This window comes from Octopus bimaculoides, chromosome 29 (genome assembly GCF_046866305.1).
Source record: "Octopus bimaculoides isolate indiv1 chromosome 29, ASM4686630v1, whole genome shotgun sequence".
NCBI lineage: Eukaryota > Metazoa > Mollusca > Cephalopoda > Octopoda > Octopodidae > Octopus > Octopus bimaculoides.
Window position 1 is genome coordinate 18446021 of NC_142956.1, and position 19129 is coordinate 18465149.

General features: G+C 35.8%; 3 protein-coding genes across 8 annotated transcripts in view; 2 read left to right on the plus strand and 1 right to left on the minus strand.

Annotated features, from left to right (window-relative positions):
* Positions 1 to 841: 841 nt before the first annotated feature.
* On the plus strand, positions 842 to 12771 carry LOC106883299 (uncharacterized). 6 transcript variants are annotated; one of them, XM_089345128.1, is made up of 6 exons: positions 2794 to 2841; positions 4104 to 4151; positions 4229 to 4296; positions 5110 to 5148; positions 9815 to 10063; positions 11328 to 12771. In XM_089345128.1, exons 3-6 carry the CDS (start codon positions 4251 to 4253, stop codon positions 11396 to 11398), a joined length of 405 nt encoding a protein of 134 aa, XP_089201254.1. In that variant the 5' UTR covers positions 2794 to 2841; positions 4104 to 4151; positions 4229 to 4250; the 3' UTR covers positions 11399 to 12771. The 6 variants fall into 6 exon arrangements, with proteins under 6 accessions (XP_052833958.2, XP_089201255.1, XP_089201254.1 ...); XM_089345127.1 differs by having other exon boundaries at positions 4251 to 4296; XM_052977998.2 differs by lacking the exons at positions 2794 to 2841; positions 4104 to 4151 and adding an exon at positions 842 to 972 and having other exon boundaries at positions 4251 to 4296.
* Positions 11553 to 16195, minus strand: LOC106883298 (uncharacterized). The gene is given in 3 exon segments (XM_052977981.2): positions 11553 to 14719; positions 14721 to 14934; positions 15923 to 16195. Coding segments are annotated over 2 exon segments (1197 nt in total). The 5' UTR covers positions 14754 to 14934; positions 15923 to 16195; the 3' UTR covers positions 11553 to 13555.
* A 405-nt stretch (positions 16196 to 16600) lies between these two features.
* The window catches only part of LOC106867089 (uncharacterized), a 53518-nt gene continuing 50989 nt past the window's right edge, over positions 16601 to 19129 (plus strand). Inside the window, exon 1 of the mRNA XM_089344990.1 lies at positions 16601 to 17142. The gene's annotated coding sequence lies outside the window, so the exon portion shown is untranslated. The remainder of the gene's footprint in view (positions 17143 to 19129) is intronic.

Genomic DNA, 19129 nt, shown 5'->3' on the forward strand with positions numbered 1-19129 from the left:
AAAATAGATCGCAAATCAGAGAATCGGAATTAACTTTCATGAGAATATGGGTGGTCCTGAAAAGGACCGGTATTCGATGAACAGAAAACTAAGCAGGTTTACTTTTGAAGCTTGTTAGAATGACATTCTAATGGATAAAAGGGCCCAGCAACAAGATTCGCCCTCTCTTTAACCCGTGAGCACTTGCAGAACACATTTCTCTGGCTGGGCCTCTAGGCTAATAGGCTTGTCGTGTCTCCTGAGGCAATGGGCCCGCGTAACGAAGAACGGCGAACTCACAGTGCATGAGATGGCTACAAAGAGCAACGCACTTCACCCCTGTGTATAGTGTAAATAAAACTGTTTGAGAACCTGCTAGAGGGAATTGGGACCTGATTACTTCAGTCCTTGGTAAATTCTACTCTCGTAACTATTTTCACAGCTTCATATTCAAGTAGCTTGATTTTCCAAATAGCTGTTTTTTTATAGTTCTATATATGGATGCACAATCAACAGTCATATGCTTTAATCATTTAAACTGTACAACAAACGTTTTATTTTAGTCTTTGGTCAGTAAGTGTTATTTCCTGTTTGATTCTGTTTACAAGTCAAAGGTTTAGTAGAAAGTGGGTTATACATCTTTAGATTGTATACGTGACTTTCTACTATAAAATTAAAGAAATAGACGGAACGCTGAATTGGTAAAACATACATATATTTAGTTATACATCTTTAGAGGTGAGAATAACGAGCTGTCGAGTATAAGACCGAAAGATGTAGGGACAGCTTTTAAACACGTCCATGCTCAATCGCTGGCCAGCGAGAATGAGAATGAATTGAGCGGGAAACGCTTGCTTGTTTTATTCTACGCAGGCGTTACTACAAAGGAAATAGCTACGATTCCCTGTGCTGAGTTGCTGAAGCAGAAATATTGACGTAACAAATATCACCAGAGCATATCAAACAATCTGTGATAAGGAGCAGGAGTAGTGGGTAAGTGCCATAGCTATGTGTTTTAAATATATGTAACTCAATCTATTGAGAATAATATATTAGATATAACTGTTACGTACTCAAAAACAAGGTATACATACACTTGTACGTGCGTTCATGTATCCGGATACTATGCATGGAGATATATCTATATCTGTACGTTTGCTTAAGGATATGTGGATATATAAGTGTATGTATATGGTTACTAGGGTGTAACTGTAAGATATGTGTGGAGATGTATGCGTATATTCATGTATGTCGAGCTATGCATAACGAGGTGTACATGTATACGCTCTAGTATGTTGGCGAATGTATCTGGATGAGGGCGTGTCTATATACACACATATACATATACTGTGACTTCTAAGTTAGTGTATAGATAAGTTTATAAAGCTAAGAATTTTTAGTGGTGTGTTTGGGATGGTCACTGACCATTCATCACAATGATATCAAATTACAACCTTAATCTACATTTCAACGAGTGGTCTAGCTAAAAAATTATTTGTGACCACTAACATCTCATCCAAGCCAACATCCTGTTCTCAATTCTATAGCATTTTATCTCTTATTATACTTTGTTTTTATTTCCTTTGTTACTTTATTCCAGTTTTGCTAAATCTTATTTATATATGTATCTAACTTTATTATCCTTATTTTTACTTTTATTTTTATTTTTTTACTTTATTTTTTACCTTTTTTCTTTTCTTTCTATCTTATACACGCCAGTTAAATATAAACTCAATCCAATCTATTTAACATTCACTCTATGCTGAATAGTGGTACAGTATGGGCAGATTTTTGAAATCCAACGAACCTCTATACAAATATACCTTTTTAAAGGGATGTGATAAACCTATTATAATGGATAATACTAAGTGTACTTTTTCTTTTGTGATGTAATCTTTGGACTAAAAATTGTTGGCTGCTGAAGAGAGTTTTAAACCATCTTTTATATCAATAATATACCTATGGTGATGTAATAACAGATTGTTTATAAAGTTTGAAACATGTGTACCACGATATCCTTTGTGTTTTGTTTTCAATTTATGTTTGATATATTCTCTCACCTCTGCCACTATCTGGCATATACAGTCGCTTTTACACCGACTTCAAAAAATCCACGCCCCCACATATATAAAAAAAATTATAAGATTTTACGGAAAGCGACGATTTTTTTTTTGACAAGTATAGTACTCATCGAAATTTAGCCAAAATACATTGCAGAGTGTGTAGATTGCAATTACATTTGAATCGAATATATTTAAAAACAAATTGGCGGGCTCGTACCCATATATATTAGCACACGTCACATATATATATATAGAAAATGAAACGGTGATCTTTCGATACCAACCCTCCTTTTTGCTTGAGCGTTTGTTTACATCAATTCGGCAATTTCCGTAATGAAAGAGGGAAAGGATGTTAGTCAGCGACAGCTTTGATTTGTTAGGTAGCAGACAGCAGGGACCCCCTCTCTTAAGAACACATGCCAGTTATCTCTCTTTGCACCTCTCTTAAGAACACATGCAAATTATCTCTCGCTTTCTCTCTCTATCTCTAACAGTAACCCTAACATTAACCCATATATATTAGTACACGTAACATATATATATAGAAAATGAAACTTGAAACTATTTTCCTTTTCCCTTCAATTTGCGATATAATCTTAATTAAGACACTCTGAAAAGTATGTATATGTGAATGTATGTATGTATAGGACTGTGTGAGCCCGTATGTATGATATGTATTTTTATGTATGTATACGACTCCTCTTACTACGTACACGCCTACCATGTTTGCATTCTATTGGTGCAGAATCTTACATCATAAAATAGTGAACAGCAAATGTCACGCAATACTAGTTCTCGGGTAAATGTTTTTTTTTTCTTTCCTGTTGGGCAGGGCCGGATTAAGACTCATCGAGGCCCTAAGCACTTATAAGATTTTGGTAGATTATGTAATTCAAAATATAAACAATAACAAACGATAATATATATATATATATTGAAAACGAAAGAATTTCTGGAGATGTACTCACATAGCAAGTGACTTAATCTTAGATCGTGTGCTGGTGTTTATAAGCCATTTCAGAAACACACAAAAACAGTTAGATACACTAATGAAGCAATACGCAGGAAAGAGAAGGCGTCATAAGAAAACTTACGTTAAAAATAACATGCACACGATTTTTTTTCTCAATAGAAGTAAATTCCAAAGTAAACGTTTCTAGTAGAGAAGTAGGAGAGAACAGGACATAACTACAGAGAAATCTACGGATGCACATACGCACATAATAGAGAAAAATGAAACAATTATGGACGACTTGCTCCGAAACACCACCGAGTGGGGAACGCTTCTCAAAAATAACCTGCAGTTGTTTCCTTCAAAATTCCTACATGCTCGAAATGTACATACATCAAGGTATATTTGTAGAAAATTTCACGAAAAAATATTCATTTTCCTGGAGTTTAAGTGGACTCTGTTGGAATTTCCGAAAATTGTCCCCCACCCCCATTCCAAAACACTTTCACTAAAAGCCCATCTTTTTTGTATGTGTATGAAAGTGGCTAGGGATCATTCGTATTTGCTTTATTTGATTCTGTAAAATCCAGATACGCATACACTTCTCCGTGCTTAATTAGCTTAGGCGAAGCAAAAATAATTTTTCGTTTTCAGAGTTGACTACATCCGATATAAAAGAAAGTCAGATGTTTGAACTGTTCAGCATCATAAATTTCCCAGAGTTAAATAAAACTGTTGGACACTCTATCTGTACCTACTTAATCTTCAGTGTAGAATTTACATATATACACACACACAAAATTGTGTACGCGCAACCATAAGGCTACCTTTCCACAAAGATTTCCTTAAAAAAATTCTTGTGGCCAAATATTGTTATGTTATTTATTCATGTATGCAGTTTTAATTTACAGTGGATCGCTTGAAATAATTAAGAAAAAGAATGTTAATTAGCTTATTTCAATTAAATAATGTAAACGTTTTATAAAAGATATTTATGGTATTTCACTCGTTATATTTAAAGCAGTCATCATCATCAATTATAACAGCTTGAAATAATTAAGATTGCTAATTAGGTTTATGTAGTTATTTTGCAGCTTATTTCTTTAAAGCAATCTAGGATGGCTGTGTGGTAAGAAGCTTGCATTCCAGCCACATTGGTATGTTATCGCGACAGTTTGTTTTTCTCAACCTGACCTGCAGCGGACCCTGGGCTATAAACTTTGTTATTTTGCAGCTTTTGAAAATTATTTTTTCAGATGATGGCCGTTTGGTACCTGCTCTGCTCTTTGTCTGCAATATTTTGTAAGTTTTATTTTTTTTTTATTCTATTTTTTTCCATAACTTATTTTTGTTAAGGCAAACCTACTCAGGTGCACAGAGGTCTGGAATGGGTCACTCACATAAGTTGGATTTTCTTTGTTTTGACAAGGATTTTTCCAATTTTGTTTTCACCACAGCTTTAGAAATGATGCATTTTATTGGAAGAAATTTTTGGAAAATTTATGATTTTCCACCACAATCCAACTTATAAACTATCTACCTCATTAACAACTTATATACAGAACCTCAGGTCCCAAAACATTCCCTAGTTGATTAACAGTGAGCCATCACACCCACCCCATACAACACTAATCTTGGCATTGTTTATAAGAATCACCCACTATCTTTCAAAACCACAACCCCTCATTATTTAATAAATTCTCAGATGCAATCCTCTCATGTAAACACAGATCCTATTCATTGTTTGCTGATTATGTTAAATCTATGTAATTCCTTGATTACGATTAACCTTAAGTTACAACTTAGTTGCACTAGTGACATATCACTTCCACTAATACCACCTCCCCCATTCTAAATATTTCCTTAAGATTACCTTTACACATTCCTGCTACCCAGCACATACCCCTTTACAAAGGACCCCGTCCTCATACTTTGAATTCTTACCTGATCATCTTAGTACTTCCTACTCCTACTTTTACTACCAACTCCCTCTATTTACTCATACATGTCTACATACCTCAGTACTTTCATGTGCCACCGACCCATCTTCCTTTTTCAGATTTCCCCTTTGCTACACTACTAGCATCTGTAAACTTTTGTTTTCATCTTTTACAGGTTTGACAAGTGCAAACACTTATAAAATCACCCAAAGTGGTAAGTAAATTCACAAACCTTTTTTTTCTCCTTTTAAACTAGACACTATCTTTTCAGTTCTGTCTTCTATTTCTTTCTCTTAACTCATAGCTTTTAGTCAGTTTTGCTTTTTGGTTTCTTAAAATGTTTTTATTTTGACCATTGAGAAAGGCTAAAGAGCCAGAAACTCACATCAGGGAATGCACTGGAGCAGGGGTTTTCAACCAGGGTCATGATGGCTTGTGGAGATTCATATAGGATGGCCACCTTCATTCTTGCCATGGATCCAACAAGCCACAGCATTGTGGTGAGCGCCATTCCATGCATTGGCAAGACTTCTATTCCTTGATGACCTTTCTAACACCCACCACTTTACAACATGTAGTGGCTGCTTTTCTTTATTGCACCACCACTGAATTGGTTACCATGTAGCTGCGATTATGATAGTCATTCTAAATAGGATTGTGGTTATGATGTTTGTCATCATCATTCAATGTCCATGTTTCATGCAGAATTCGTTGCCCCTTTTTAATGCCAAACATTTTACAGAGTACTGGAGGCTTTTTTTACATGGCACCAACATTAGTAAGTCGCCAAGTAACTGTGAAGGCAAAGAAAGTGGAAGGAAAAAGCCCTGACTGAAGAGCATACCAGGTGTTGAGAGGTTAAAATAAGTGGGGTGGGTGTAATTGGATAGAGACATGGTTTAATCAGACATACACCCACGTCTGATGAAACCATGTCTCAGTAAACATAAATCTCATTAAGTTCAATCTCGTTAGGTTAAGTGTAATAAGATGTTTAATTTATTTTGATAATCTATTTTGCACATTTTACCTCTTAATTTCCATGGCAAAAATATTAACCCTTTAGCATTCAAATTACTCAGTCAAATGTAATGCTTATTTATTCACAATGTTTTGAATGAATCACACATTATCTCAGCTTTGAGATTTCAATGATGTGATGCTTTATTTCCAGAATGACATTGTAGGTTAGATGGGAGAGGTCAGAGCTGGCCAGTTTAAACATAAAAAAAGGTAGGATATTTGGGCTCTGCAAAACCACTGCAGCTTCTTTTAATTGGTAAGCTCCCAGACAAACTGAAAGAAGGAATAATATGCTGTTTTCATAAAGGAGGAAGCAGGGCAGATGCTAAAAATTATAAGCCTATCTCTCTGACCTCACACATCAGCAAAGTCATAGACTGAATAGTCTGCAAGAAACCATTTGCATTCCATGAAGAAAATGACTTGCTGACTGACACCCAGCATGCATTCCGACCAGGTAGAAGCTGCCTGACTTAGCTCTTACAACATTATGACTGGCTGTTAAGTATTTTGGTATTTTGTGCTGTACATATCTCTTGTGTGTTTACATATTTTTAACTTGCCAGTAATGCCCTGTACTTTATATATATATATATATATATATATATATATATATATATATATATATATATATATATATGTGTGTGTGTGTAGTGAAACTACCTATCGTCACTAGATACAAAACTACTATCGCCATTACATACAATCTTCTCATTTAAATATAAATAAATGCGAGCATAGTAGAGAACCCATTCCTTGTCATCACGTGACTGATTATTATTCGAATCGGCAACTTCTTCGAACCTTTCCCGCCAGAACGCAAACTGACCAATCACGGGCCCCCTAATAAGGTCACGTGATAGAGTAAAATTATGAAGGCATTTGGAGCCCTCTTAACGCTATATATAGATCAACTCATACCCCACAAATCCGTCTCGGTCCAGTTTCTCTTTGAGAACTGTTCCGTGTACCACACGACAGCAGCAGCAGTTCCAGCGACCACTTCAACAGCTTCGTCCAGCCAACGATGACCACCGCCGTCGCCACATCAGCAACAAGAGTCTACGACTACTATCCAGCATCATCGTCATGACCAACACGATTCTACGATTACTACTACCAAGCATCAATCTCCACCAGCGTCAACACGACTTACTATGTACACCAAACCAAACCTCCGCGGCACATCTCTCTCTTCGATTCTGTTAGGTGACTCAGCTTCACCACGATAAATAAACAGACAAAAGTTCTTAAACAGACAAGAAATTCTCAGCCAGCGACGAACATCTGTATAACAAGAATCACGGCCCGGCATCGATGCCACGACATCACAACCAGTGATCAGCTCTGCCACACTCAGCCCCCTCACTTTCACATACAGAACTTTTCCTATAGTGTACTAAAGATCTGGTATAATTGCTCACGTGTTATTGACTCTCTTTCTATCTGCTGTAAACACTCATACACACATGTATCACTCACATACACACTTTTCTTTGTATGACGGCCTGTCTTTGATTATGTTCTTATATGTCGCATTCACACTCTCACACAGACATACATCTTTAACGCTACAATAAATATCTCTGTTATTCATCTAATACGGTTGTGGTCTTTCATTACTGGTCATCCATGTTATCGTCGCATAACATATCATCTATATCATCATTTGATATATATATTTTGTGTTCGACCGTGTGACGCGTTTAAATAAAAGGAGTCCTCTGTTTTTCCATTCGTCACCATTTCTCCTTTTATGAGTTCGCACGGTCGTCCCTTACATATGTATATACTATATATAAAACAGAGATGTGTGTGTAATCGCTTTTCACGTGAAATCGACTTCACCAAATGCTTCCATACTTGTAATGCATGAATAATTTGACCTCGGATAAATCTTAGGCTCTTCATTTGATTTTTTAAAATTAAAAATAAATAATATTGCTTTATATTTAAGATTCACTTCTTTAAAAAGGTTCCTCAATGTCAACTTCCGGTATTGACGTAACAACCGCAAAAAGTTTCACTTTCTATTTTGTGTGTTCGTGTGTATGAGAGAGAGAGAGAGAGAGTAAATACTACATACACACTGCTCTCTCACTCTGTCTCACACACATACAACGCACACACACACACACCTTGACTCACTCACACTCTGTCTCTTACAAACAGACACATACATAAATGTATACAAACATATTTACAAAGACACACGTGTGTATGCGCGCGCGTGCGTGTTTGTAAGAGACAGAGTGTGAGTGAGTCAAGGGCTGTGTTGTCATATGCATACATCCAAAGATGTATGTATATTTATACATGTACGTATACATGACAACAAACCTCTCTCTCTCACTCACACTCTGTCTCTTACAAACACACACATACATAAATGTATGCAAACATATTTACAAAGACACACGTGTGTATGCGTGCTTTGGGGGGGGGCTTCACAATCGCCATTTATTTCAATTACTCTTCTGAGGATATTCACGTAAATCATTTTTTTCATTTAATCATCATCATCATCGTTTAACGTCCGCTTTCCATGCTAGCATGGGTTGGACGATTTGACTGAGGACTGGTGAAACCGGATGGCAACACCAGGCTCCAATCTAATTTGGCAGAGTTTCTACAGCTGGATGCCCTTCCTAACGCCAACCACTCAGAGAATGTAGTGGGTGCTTTTACGAAGGCCAGTCAGGTGGTACTGGAAACGGCCACGCTCGAAATGGTGTATTTTATGTGCCACCCGCACAAGAGCCAGTCCAGGGGCACTGGCAACGATCCCTATTTTAATTTTCGTAAAAGTTTCCAAGTACCAATGAGGCTTTTTGGCACATCTTCAATTTTCCCCATTCATGAGAGGCGCCCAGCCATCATTCATCTGAGAGTCCATCTACAGAATGTCCTCAAATTTCTATACAGCATATTTTGCCTTTTTTCTCCAAGTATATAAGCAACAATTTCATTCCCGAGCAACGCTGGGTGCCTAGGGATATTCCAAGTGGCTTTCCGTTTTCCTATGTGTTCGTTCCGTTGTCTGTAGTTTATTGTTCTAATGTCCTGTACCCTGATATGCATGTATATACACATGTAGATGTAAGTATGTACATATATGTGTGTATACATGTATATATATTCTTTGTATTATATATATATATATATATATATATATATATAGTAAAGATTATTTGACAGCATAATGTGACAGTCCTGGTTAAGACGATTGTTACTGTTAGTCCCAGGAAACATCATCTCCAGCTGGTTATACAACACACTATCTGAATACCAATGGTCTCTGGGTTATTTCCCTTCATCAGCTGGAGACAATGTTTCCTGGGGTTAAAGAACAGTAACAACCATCCTAACTAGGACTGCCACATCATGTTGTTCAAATAATCTTTACTCTTGAGTACTGTTACTGAATGTTTCTCATTCAGAGATTTAGAAATACTAATTTTCTATTTCTATTTATATATATATATATATATATATTCAAGGTTTTGATTTTTAATCACCTTGTTTTTGGAATTGCTTGGATAATACCATACTTAATTCTTAAGCACCATATTCACCTTGAATCTAAATTTTATATATGTGTATATATATATATATATATATATATATATATATATATATATATATAAAAACAATGGGCTTCTTTCAGTTTTCATCTATCAACTGCACTCACAAGTCTTTGAAACACACAAGTACATACACACACACACAAACATACATATACACTCACAAGGCTGAGGCTATAGTAGCAGACACGTGCCCAAGGTTCTGCACAGGGGGACTGAACCCAGAACCATGTGATTGGGAAGCAAATTTCTTATCTGATTTCTTTATTTCAGGAAATGTTGTGCTCAATGGAAATGTCACTCTTATGATAACAATACCAAATATGAGACGACCAGTGGTTTGGAGGTGTCACAATTATAAATATGAATGTGACACGACGTGTGCTAACGGCACTAACTATAAAGTTACGCAGAGTGGAAATCATTCCACTCTGTGGATTCGAAATGTGACAAAGGAATGTTTGACTTGGAGATTCGACGATGACAACCTTCAAGGTGGAACAATTCATTTGAAGATAAACAGTAAGGAAATGATTCATAATAATAATAATAATAATAATAATAATAATTCCTTTATTGGCCATTGAGGGTTGAGACAGTGGAAAATATTTAGGATGGTACAGTGTAGGTTTTAGCATGTAAAAAGTCATAAAATAAATGAAAGGAAGTCAAAAAAAGTAAATTCCCCAATAGAGGTGTGTACCTCTCCAATTTACAGGTACACACTGAGAGAAGGCCCATTCACTCAAGCAATGCTCACCTATCAACAAACTGCTTGGAAGGCGGCACTTCCCTCTCCACCCATACCTATAATGGTGATACTTAAAAAAGTTAAATTAAATTTTTTTAAGAATTGAACATACAAATTTCCCAATAAGTAAGTGGTCATATTATTTATATCCTACATCAAACTACAGTACCTTTGATTTGGCTGCCATCATTGAAAGATTGAAAATACTTCTCAAATTTTATGCACTATCTTCTATAAGTATTTAATTTTGTTCACATTCTTTTTCATGATGCGTTTGGTGTAGACACCGATCAAGTCTACAGTCAAACACTTACAAAGCTCAATTCAGTTCAATTTAAAAGCATAGATAAGCTATGCATTGTAAGCCACACCATGATTTGCAAAATAATTTATCTTACGTTATGCTTCACCCCTGATATGCCTTTTTCTTTTACTCATATTAAAATTGCTGCCTCTAGGGCAGCGGACTTGCGGTCATAGGATCGCGGTTTCGATTCTTCTGAAGAGGAACATATAATCTTTTAGATATAGTAATCTAGGATACTGATGTGTGTTGACCCTTTTGTTATTAGATTTTTGTTGAAATACACTGCCTTTGTTTCAATTAATCTTTAAATAAAGAATTTAGTAAAATAACTTCATCACTTCTAAGTTGCTGTTTGGAACATAAATTACTATGAAATTTTGATGGAAGCTTTAAATTTAGATCATTTTAAACCTATTGTTACTTTATTTCTGTGGAAATACACTGGCTTTGTTTCAATTAATTTTGAAAATATAAAATAATTTAGTAAAATAATTTTGTCATCATTAAACTGGTTTTTCGAACATAAATTAACAGGAAATTTTGATGGAAGGTTTCAATTTGGATCATTTAAAAAAAAAAGAGGGCTTTGCACCATCGAAACAAGGGCAGTCTTGAGCAAGTTGGAATGCAAAGGGTATATAAATGATATGTTTTATTGTTGATCTTTGTATGTGATACAACACCAATATCTGTGGCATATGATGATATCACACTGAAATCTTTTGCAGATGGTGGAACCAGCAGCCTCAGAACCAGCTTCATCTTTGTCATTGGGATTATAATTGCTGTCATCATTTAAACAGTTTAAGAAATACCAGTAATAATCTCTGGTGCTAGAAGGACACTTTTTGATATTTAATCTTTTATCTTTAATCAGTTTCAGTCATTTTGCTGAGGCCATGCTAGAGCATTGTCTTGAAGGGTTTTTAGTTGAACAAACTGAAACCTGGGCCTTTTTTTTTCTAAGCCTAGAATTTATTCCATTGGTCTCTTAGGCTAAACCACTTAGTGATGGGGACACAAACACACCATCACCAATTGTTAAGCGGTGATGGGGGATAAATACAGACGCGCAACCAACGTCTTTCAGTTTCCATCTCTCAAATTCACTCAAAAGGTTTTGGTTGGCCCAAGGCTATAGTAGAAGACACTTGCCCAATGTGGGACTGAACCCGGAACCATGTGGTTGGGAAGCAAGCTTGATTTGTTCGCCTAAAGGCAGTGTTCCAGTATTGCCGCAGTCAAATGACTGAAACAAGTAACATATTTTTAATTTCATTTATGTCTCCCCTCTCTTTCAATAAAGTCTCTTTCTTTATCCGTAGTCTCTCATTTCTCTCTCTCTCTCTTTCTACACAAAAATGAAATGTATTAGTTACCCCATTGGCACCAAAACTTCCAAAGGGAAACTGTATTTTTTTTTTCCTCTAATTCACTTGATACCATCTATTCTGCAATTTGGGATTAAAATATCCAGTGATGTAAAATATATATAGCAGCATCATGCAGGCATAGCGTGGATTTGAACCTCAATCGCCAAATTTCACTTAACAGTTCAACAGAAATTTTCTCATGGTAAAACAATAGTTTTTCTGTGAGTGACAGCAGTTACATTTGCCAGATGCTTTTTGCTAAGCAGAATATCATTGCCACTTGGCCCTTCTAACCTCTTCTATATAACTTAAAGTGAAAGTGACAAGACAATAGACTTCTCAAACTACTCACTGTTTGGATAACAGTATGCCTCTCTTTCTCGCTATATTGTGATAGTTATAAATACTAAAACACCGTAGGAAGAAAGGGAGTTGGCAAAAACGAGATGATGCAGAAGGCGACCACAGGCAGAATCCAGTTAGTGACAACCGTGTTTGGCTTAACAAATTGTAACAACCATGGAAGTAACCAACACGGAAGTTGTCTTGTCCCATATTCTCCTCACCGCTGTTTCATTGACAAGAACAATAAAGGTATCTTTCTATCAACTTCCTACACTTACATTCATTCTATCTTCCACTGACCCCTTTTTTAGCATCTAGTAGGAGGCTAACATAAAAACAGCAACAACATACAAAAAAAAAAAAAACTCTCTCTGTAGTTTATATATTATACACCTGCCCGTTGCGGTATGGCATATCTTAAAGTAATGAGAAATAAATCTGGAGTCAACATTAACTTTGTCCACTGTTCTTCTTATTTCACATCTTACAACATGCCGTTACAATTACATTAACCAGCCTGACTGACCTTCATACGGGTGACATGTAAAAGCACCCACTACACTCTCTGAGTGGTTAGTGTTAGGAAGGGCATCCAGCTGTAGAAACTCTGCCAAATCAGATTGGAGCCTGGTGTAGCCACCTTGTCCACCAGTCCTCAGTCAAATCGTCCAACCCATGCTAGCATCGAAAGCGGACATTAAACGACGATGATGATGATGATGATGATTACAATTGGTGACCTTCGACTACAATGAATAATTATGTCATTACAGATATTTTGTTTTAGTATTATACTTGTTGCACACACAAATATTTCTTTAGAAGAATTTATTATTCTTCATGTCTTCTGCCCTGACTTTGTTACCACTAAGCTTTAGTATTGTCACTGACGGCTTCAGTGTGGTTGTTGAGTGTATTCGGGCTTGTGTTAGGAGACTTTTCAAAGATTTGGGCTGTCTCTTACTTTTTATAATTGTGTGCGTTTGGAGGGTTAAATTCATATATATATATATGACCACTTTACTGAGTGTACTGGGTACATTTTATGTAGGCATGAAAGCAACAATGAAAGATCACTGGAATGCTTTGTCTCTCATATAAATGCTCGTGTGAGTAGTTAAGCTGTTTGTAATGAGCAAATTATCTGTCACATGTCACAATGATATGGCTTCTCTCTTGTATGAAAACATTTGAGACTAGTTAAAGTGCTAATCTTGGAAAATGATTTACCACAGGTATTACAGTGATATGACTTCTGTATGAAATTGTTTGTGCCTAGTCAACAGATTATTTTGAGAAAATGATTTACCACAGATATCACAATGATATGGCTCCTCACCTGTATGTGTACGTTTGTGAACATTTAAGTTACCAACTCCAGAGAAGGATTTACCACAGATATCACAGTGATATGGCTTCTCTCCTGTATGAATACGCTTGTGAGTAGTTACGTTACTAGTTTCAGAGAAGGATTTACCACAGATATCACAATGATATGGCTTCTCTCCTGTATGAATGCGTTTGTGACGAATCAAGGTATTATTTTGAGAAAACGATTTACTACAGATATCACATTGATATGGCTTTTCTCCGGTATGACTGCGTTTGTGAATAGTTACGTGACCATTTTCAGAGAATGATTTACCACAGATATCACAGTGATATGGCTTCTCTACTGTATGAACACGCTTGTGAGTAGTCACGGTACTAGCTTCAGAGAAGGATTTACCACAGATATCACAATGATACAGCTTCTCTTTGGTATGAACATACTTGTACTTAGTTAAGTTACCAGTTTCAGGGAAGGATTTACCACAGAAAACACACTGATATGGCTTCTCTCCTGTATGAACACGCTTGTGCTTAGTTAAGTTACCAGTTTCAGAGAAAGATTTACCACAGATATTACAGTAATATGGCTTCTCTCCTGTATGAACACGCTTGTGCTTAGTTAAATTACCAGTTTCAGAGAAGGATTTACCACAGATATCACAATGATATGGATTCTCTCCTGTATGAATACGTTTGTGACTAGTTAAGATACTATGTCTAGAGAATGATTTACCACAGATATCACAATGATATGGCTTCTCTCCTGTGTGGATGCGTTTGTGATCAGTCAAGTGATAATTTCGAGAGAAGGATTTACCACAGATATCACAGTGATATGGCTTCACGCCTGAATGAATGTATTTGTGAACAGTTAAGTTGTGTCCATAAGAGAACGACTTACCACAGATATCACAATGATATGGCTTCTCTCCTGTGTGAACACGTTGGTGAATGACTAAGTCAGCTTTCCGAGAGAATAATTTACCACAGGTATCACAATCATATGATATTTTGCCCTTTTCATTCTTTTCCTCATCAGGAAAATCCATTTCTTCAGACTCTTTTTTTATATTCATCTTCACTCCAATATAATTCATTTTCCATATTGTTCCTTTCTCTCGTCACAGTACACAAATGTTTTCCTTCCTTTTGTATATTGCTCTTAACAAATATTTCTACTGATCTATACGTGTTATGTATAACATCTTTGCTCAGTCTTTAAGATGTTCAATACTAATGATGTAGTTTATATAAAAATTCTGTGATGCAGATATCATCTGACAATCTGAAACAAAAGAGAAACAACAGTGTCAAACGTACGAGATAATTACAAATTAGAGAGGTTAAAACCAAGGAAGTTTTACAACATTTTCATATAGACATGACCATAAAGGTGCAGGCACGGTTGTGTGGTAAGAATTTTGCTTACCAACCACATGGTTCTGGGTTCAGTCCCAGAGTGGCCAATCAAAGCCTTGGGTGGAGGATTTGTTAGGTGGAAACTGAAAGAAGCCTGACATATACCAAATACCAAAATGTATTCTAGTCAAAATAAGCAAAACAGAAATTAAAATATGAGGTACCTTTCATTAAATCCAAATTCAATCGTTTAAACAGGAGTGCTCTCCCTTTGTTTACTTTCAATTTACAAAGAAGGCGCGTCATAAAAAGGCTTTTTTTCTAATTCCTTTTCTTCTAACAGTTTCTTTGAGGAGAAGAAAGACAAATATTGAATTTCTCAAACTAATTATTCAAACTACCCTAGAAAGAATTTAGGTAAATGACTTAAGGTCATGATGAGGAATAACAGAAAATGCCGTATCTATTTCATGAGCGTGACAATAATCCAACTCTACAAGACATGCAGAATTGTCAGTGCCAAAGCCTCCTGCAGCAGCTAAAAGGTTACTGAAAAATATCAGAAATCCTAGGGGTTTTATAAGCCACTTTAGATATTTCTAGAAGCGTCCAGAAATTAAATTTCAGAACAATTTTGATGGAAAACTTGGATGGCTTCGGCTAATAACTTATTAAGGTTAACAATTATTAAACCAATGAAAAGAAACTTTTCGAATTGTCTTCGTCTAAATTTGTATTTTAGCACCAAAAGAAAATTTTCACAGAACAACTCCAGTTGATTTGAAAACATATCTGCTACAAAACTATTGTAGTACAAAATCTTGAATATCCTAAGATTTCTGATTATAAAAGGTTTGTACAAAGAGAAAACGAACTTCAAAAGAAGAATAAGCTGGAATTATTACTTTACTCACAATTTAATCTCAATCGTTATCTTCGAAAGAGTCCTTTACCCTACAGTTTTGATTCAAAAGTAGAGATTCATCAAGGAAGTCTGCTAATTGCTGACAAGAAATGAAAGAACATCTGACATCAGAAATAACAGTGATCCTATGGTAATGGAGAATTTATAAAACATGCATTGGTTTGCTTTTCAAATACCGAAACGAAATTATAGTATTGTCCCAAAATTAATGGCAATTATATATTTATTTAAAGCAAAAATGAATTTCATTTCCATAATTAGTATATAAACTTATCTCAATCCGCTAAATTTGAAATCGATAGTGTAGCGACGCAAGTCATAAATAAACTTTATTGGCAGCAAACATGACCATTACATCATAGAGTACTAAGAACCGTATTTCGTGAAAAATTTCTCTTTGAAGAAAGTTTAGAATTCTAATATGGGCAGAAATTTTAACCGACGGGGGAAAGACTTCCGCTCCCACCTTCTCTCCCAAATTTATTTATTTTGTAATTTTTTTTGACAAAAATCCCCGTTTTCGGATACGGAGATTCCGGAAAATTGCCAAAACTGGGCATTTGTGAAATTTCCCCCTAATTTCTTCAATTTTGACTTTTTTCCCCAACACGAAGCCTAACCTTGAAACCGTAACCATAAGTATAGAAATGTTTTGAAATTTTTGTCCGAATCATGGTGTCCATATTTTTCCGCATATTTAGAAAAAAAAAAAATTCGTAAAAAAAAATTTCACAAAGATTTTTGGAAATTTTATTCAGAATCATAACCTCCGTTTTTTTTTTTTTGTTTTTTTTCCAACATATTTTGTAAAGAAAAAAATTCTGAAAAAAGTTTTGTTTATGTGTAAATTCAAGAGATTTGGCTGCTATTTCTAGCATGTGTAAAGACACTGGTTAGAAATCACCTGCGCATGTGCAAATAATGATAATGCAAATGTGCAAATAATCGTGTTAATACAATACGCGCCTTCCTTCCTCCGAAATTTTGCAGGAGGGACCCATCCCGAAAGGATGAAAGGCAAAGTCGACCTCGGTGGAATTTGAACTCAGGACTTAACGGCAGACGAAACACCGCTAAGCATTTCGCCCGGCGTGCTAACGATTCTACCTAAAATACTAGAGTACTTGAGCCCTCAATAATGTCGGGGTTTGTGTTGGAAAATTTGCACGATCGGAGTAATGAGGACAATTGAAAACGCGGAAGTAACAGGTAAGGAAGAAAATTACATTTATCACATTTCTAAAGAGACATCAAAAGGGGGTTATTTTGGTAATTTTTCTGATTAACACCCGCACGATTTTCACTAGGGTGTTAGGGTTAGGTAATCGTGCAGGTGTTAATCTGAAAAATACCGTTATATAAACGAAATTTTCTAATACAGGCGCAGGGGTAGCTATGGGGTAACAACTTTATTTCTCAACCACATGGTTCCGGGTTCAGTTCCACTGCATGAAATTTTGGTAAATTTTACCGAAATTTTCTATAAATATGCTTCGGATTGTGTAGATTCCAATGATATCGGATTTTACTGTGAATTGTTTTTTTCCTGAGGGTGAAGAGAGGAGTTTCGAAAAATTCACGAGACGAATTTGTTTCCTCGTAACTTTCAGAAAAAAGGGTTATGTTTACAATATTGGCTGAGGTAACGACAATGGATCGCAACCCCCTTTGGGACATTTTTTTGGCAGATTCGGAATCTCCGCACTCGATATAGTGGGTTCTCTTTTACTCTTTTACTTGTTTCATTCATTTGACTGCGGTCATGCTGGAGCACCGCCTTTAGTCGAGCAAATTGACCCCAGGACTTATTCTTTGGAAGCCTAGTACTTATTCTATCGGCTCTCTTTTGCCGAACCACTAAGTTACGGGGACGTAAACACACCACCATCGGTTGTCCAGCGATGTTGGGGTGGGGTGGGGGGAACAAACACAGACATACAAACATATACACACACATATATACAATAATAGGATAAACTCTTATATGAGAATTTATCAAGTAGTTTTCGTGAAAAAAATTCATAGGGAAGAATCTATCGTCTTTCCCTAAATTATATTTATCTATTTATATATATATATATAAGGGCATAACTATACAAGAATGCCTCACGTTAACTACCGTAAAAATACATTTTTACCGATGTTTATACACACACACATATATATATATATACGACGGGCTTCTTTCAGTTTCCGTCTACCAAATTCACTCACAAGGCTTTGATCGGCCATCTCTTTACCCCTTCATATTTTTCTCTCCCTTTCACCTTCACCTCCCCATTCCTACTATCAATTGACCTTGTCTGACCTCTAACCAGTACACTTTCCCTCTCTTCATCTTTCTATTATATCTCCCTGCTTTTCTTCCTCTCTTCGCTTTGCCCTTACAAATGCATTCCCTACCTTTAGGTCACTTAAAAAAAACCCCTCCATTTAACAACACTGTACAAACTTTATACTTGGAATGACTAATTTGAAATACTTTTGGAACTTACAAGCTATTGGAATCTTATATGGGTCCAGATGGACTATATGTAATCTGAACCTTTCCCCCCTTGTTTTATTTTTTTTTACGGAATCCCACGTTTTAGGCTGTGGAGATTCCGATTCTGAAAAAAAATTAATAAATAAGGGGAGAAAAGGTTCAGATTACATATAGTCCATCTCTGCCCTTATATGTATACCATTCTGCCTTAAAAAAATGGATCTACGGATGCAATATCCCCGCTTATCTCATGTCTATTTTCATTCCTCCACTTCACTCTCCATTTCTTATCTAGAATAACTATTGCTTAACCATTTTCTCACGCCGTCTCCGATGAAAGGATATATGAAACATCCTGGAAACAGCTGTAATATATATATATATATATATATATATATATATATATATATATATATATATATGATTAATAAATTCAAAAAAAGATAAAAATCTTTTACAAGAATTTTATCAGGAAGCCAGTGTGTAAAAAAAATCCATAAGGGAAATTTCTATTCCCAAGAATATAATTATTCGTTTATATATGTATATATATATTTCTGCCTCAATCACCACTAGTCCTTTATTTTCCCCTTCTACAGTTAGCTAAGTAAATTCCTCTTAGTAATGTCACACAGGTTGTTGTTCGTACCTTCGGTAACTTCAACTAAGTATTTCCGATCTTCTCTTCGTCTAAACATCCTGTACCTTGTT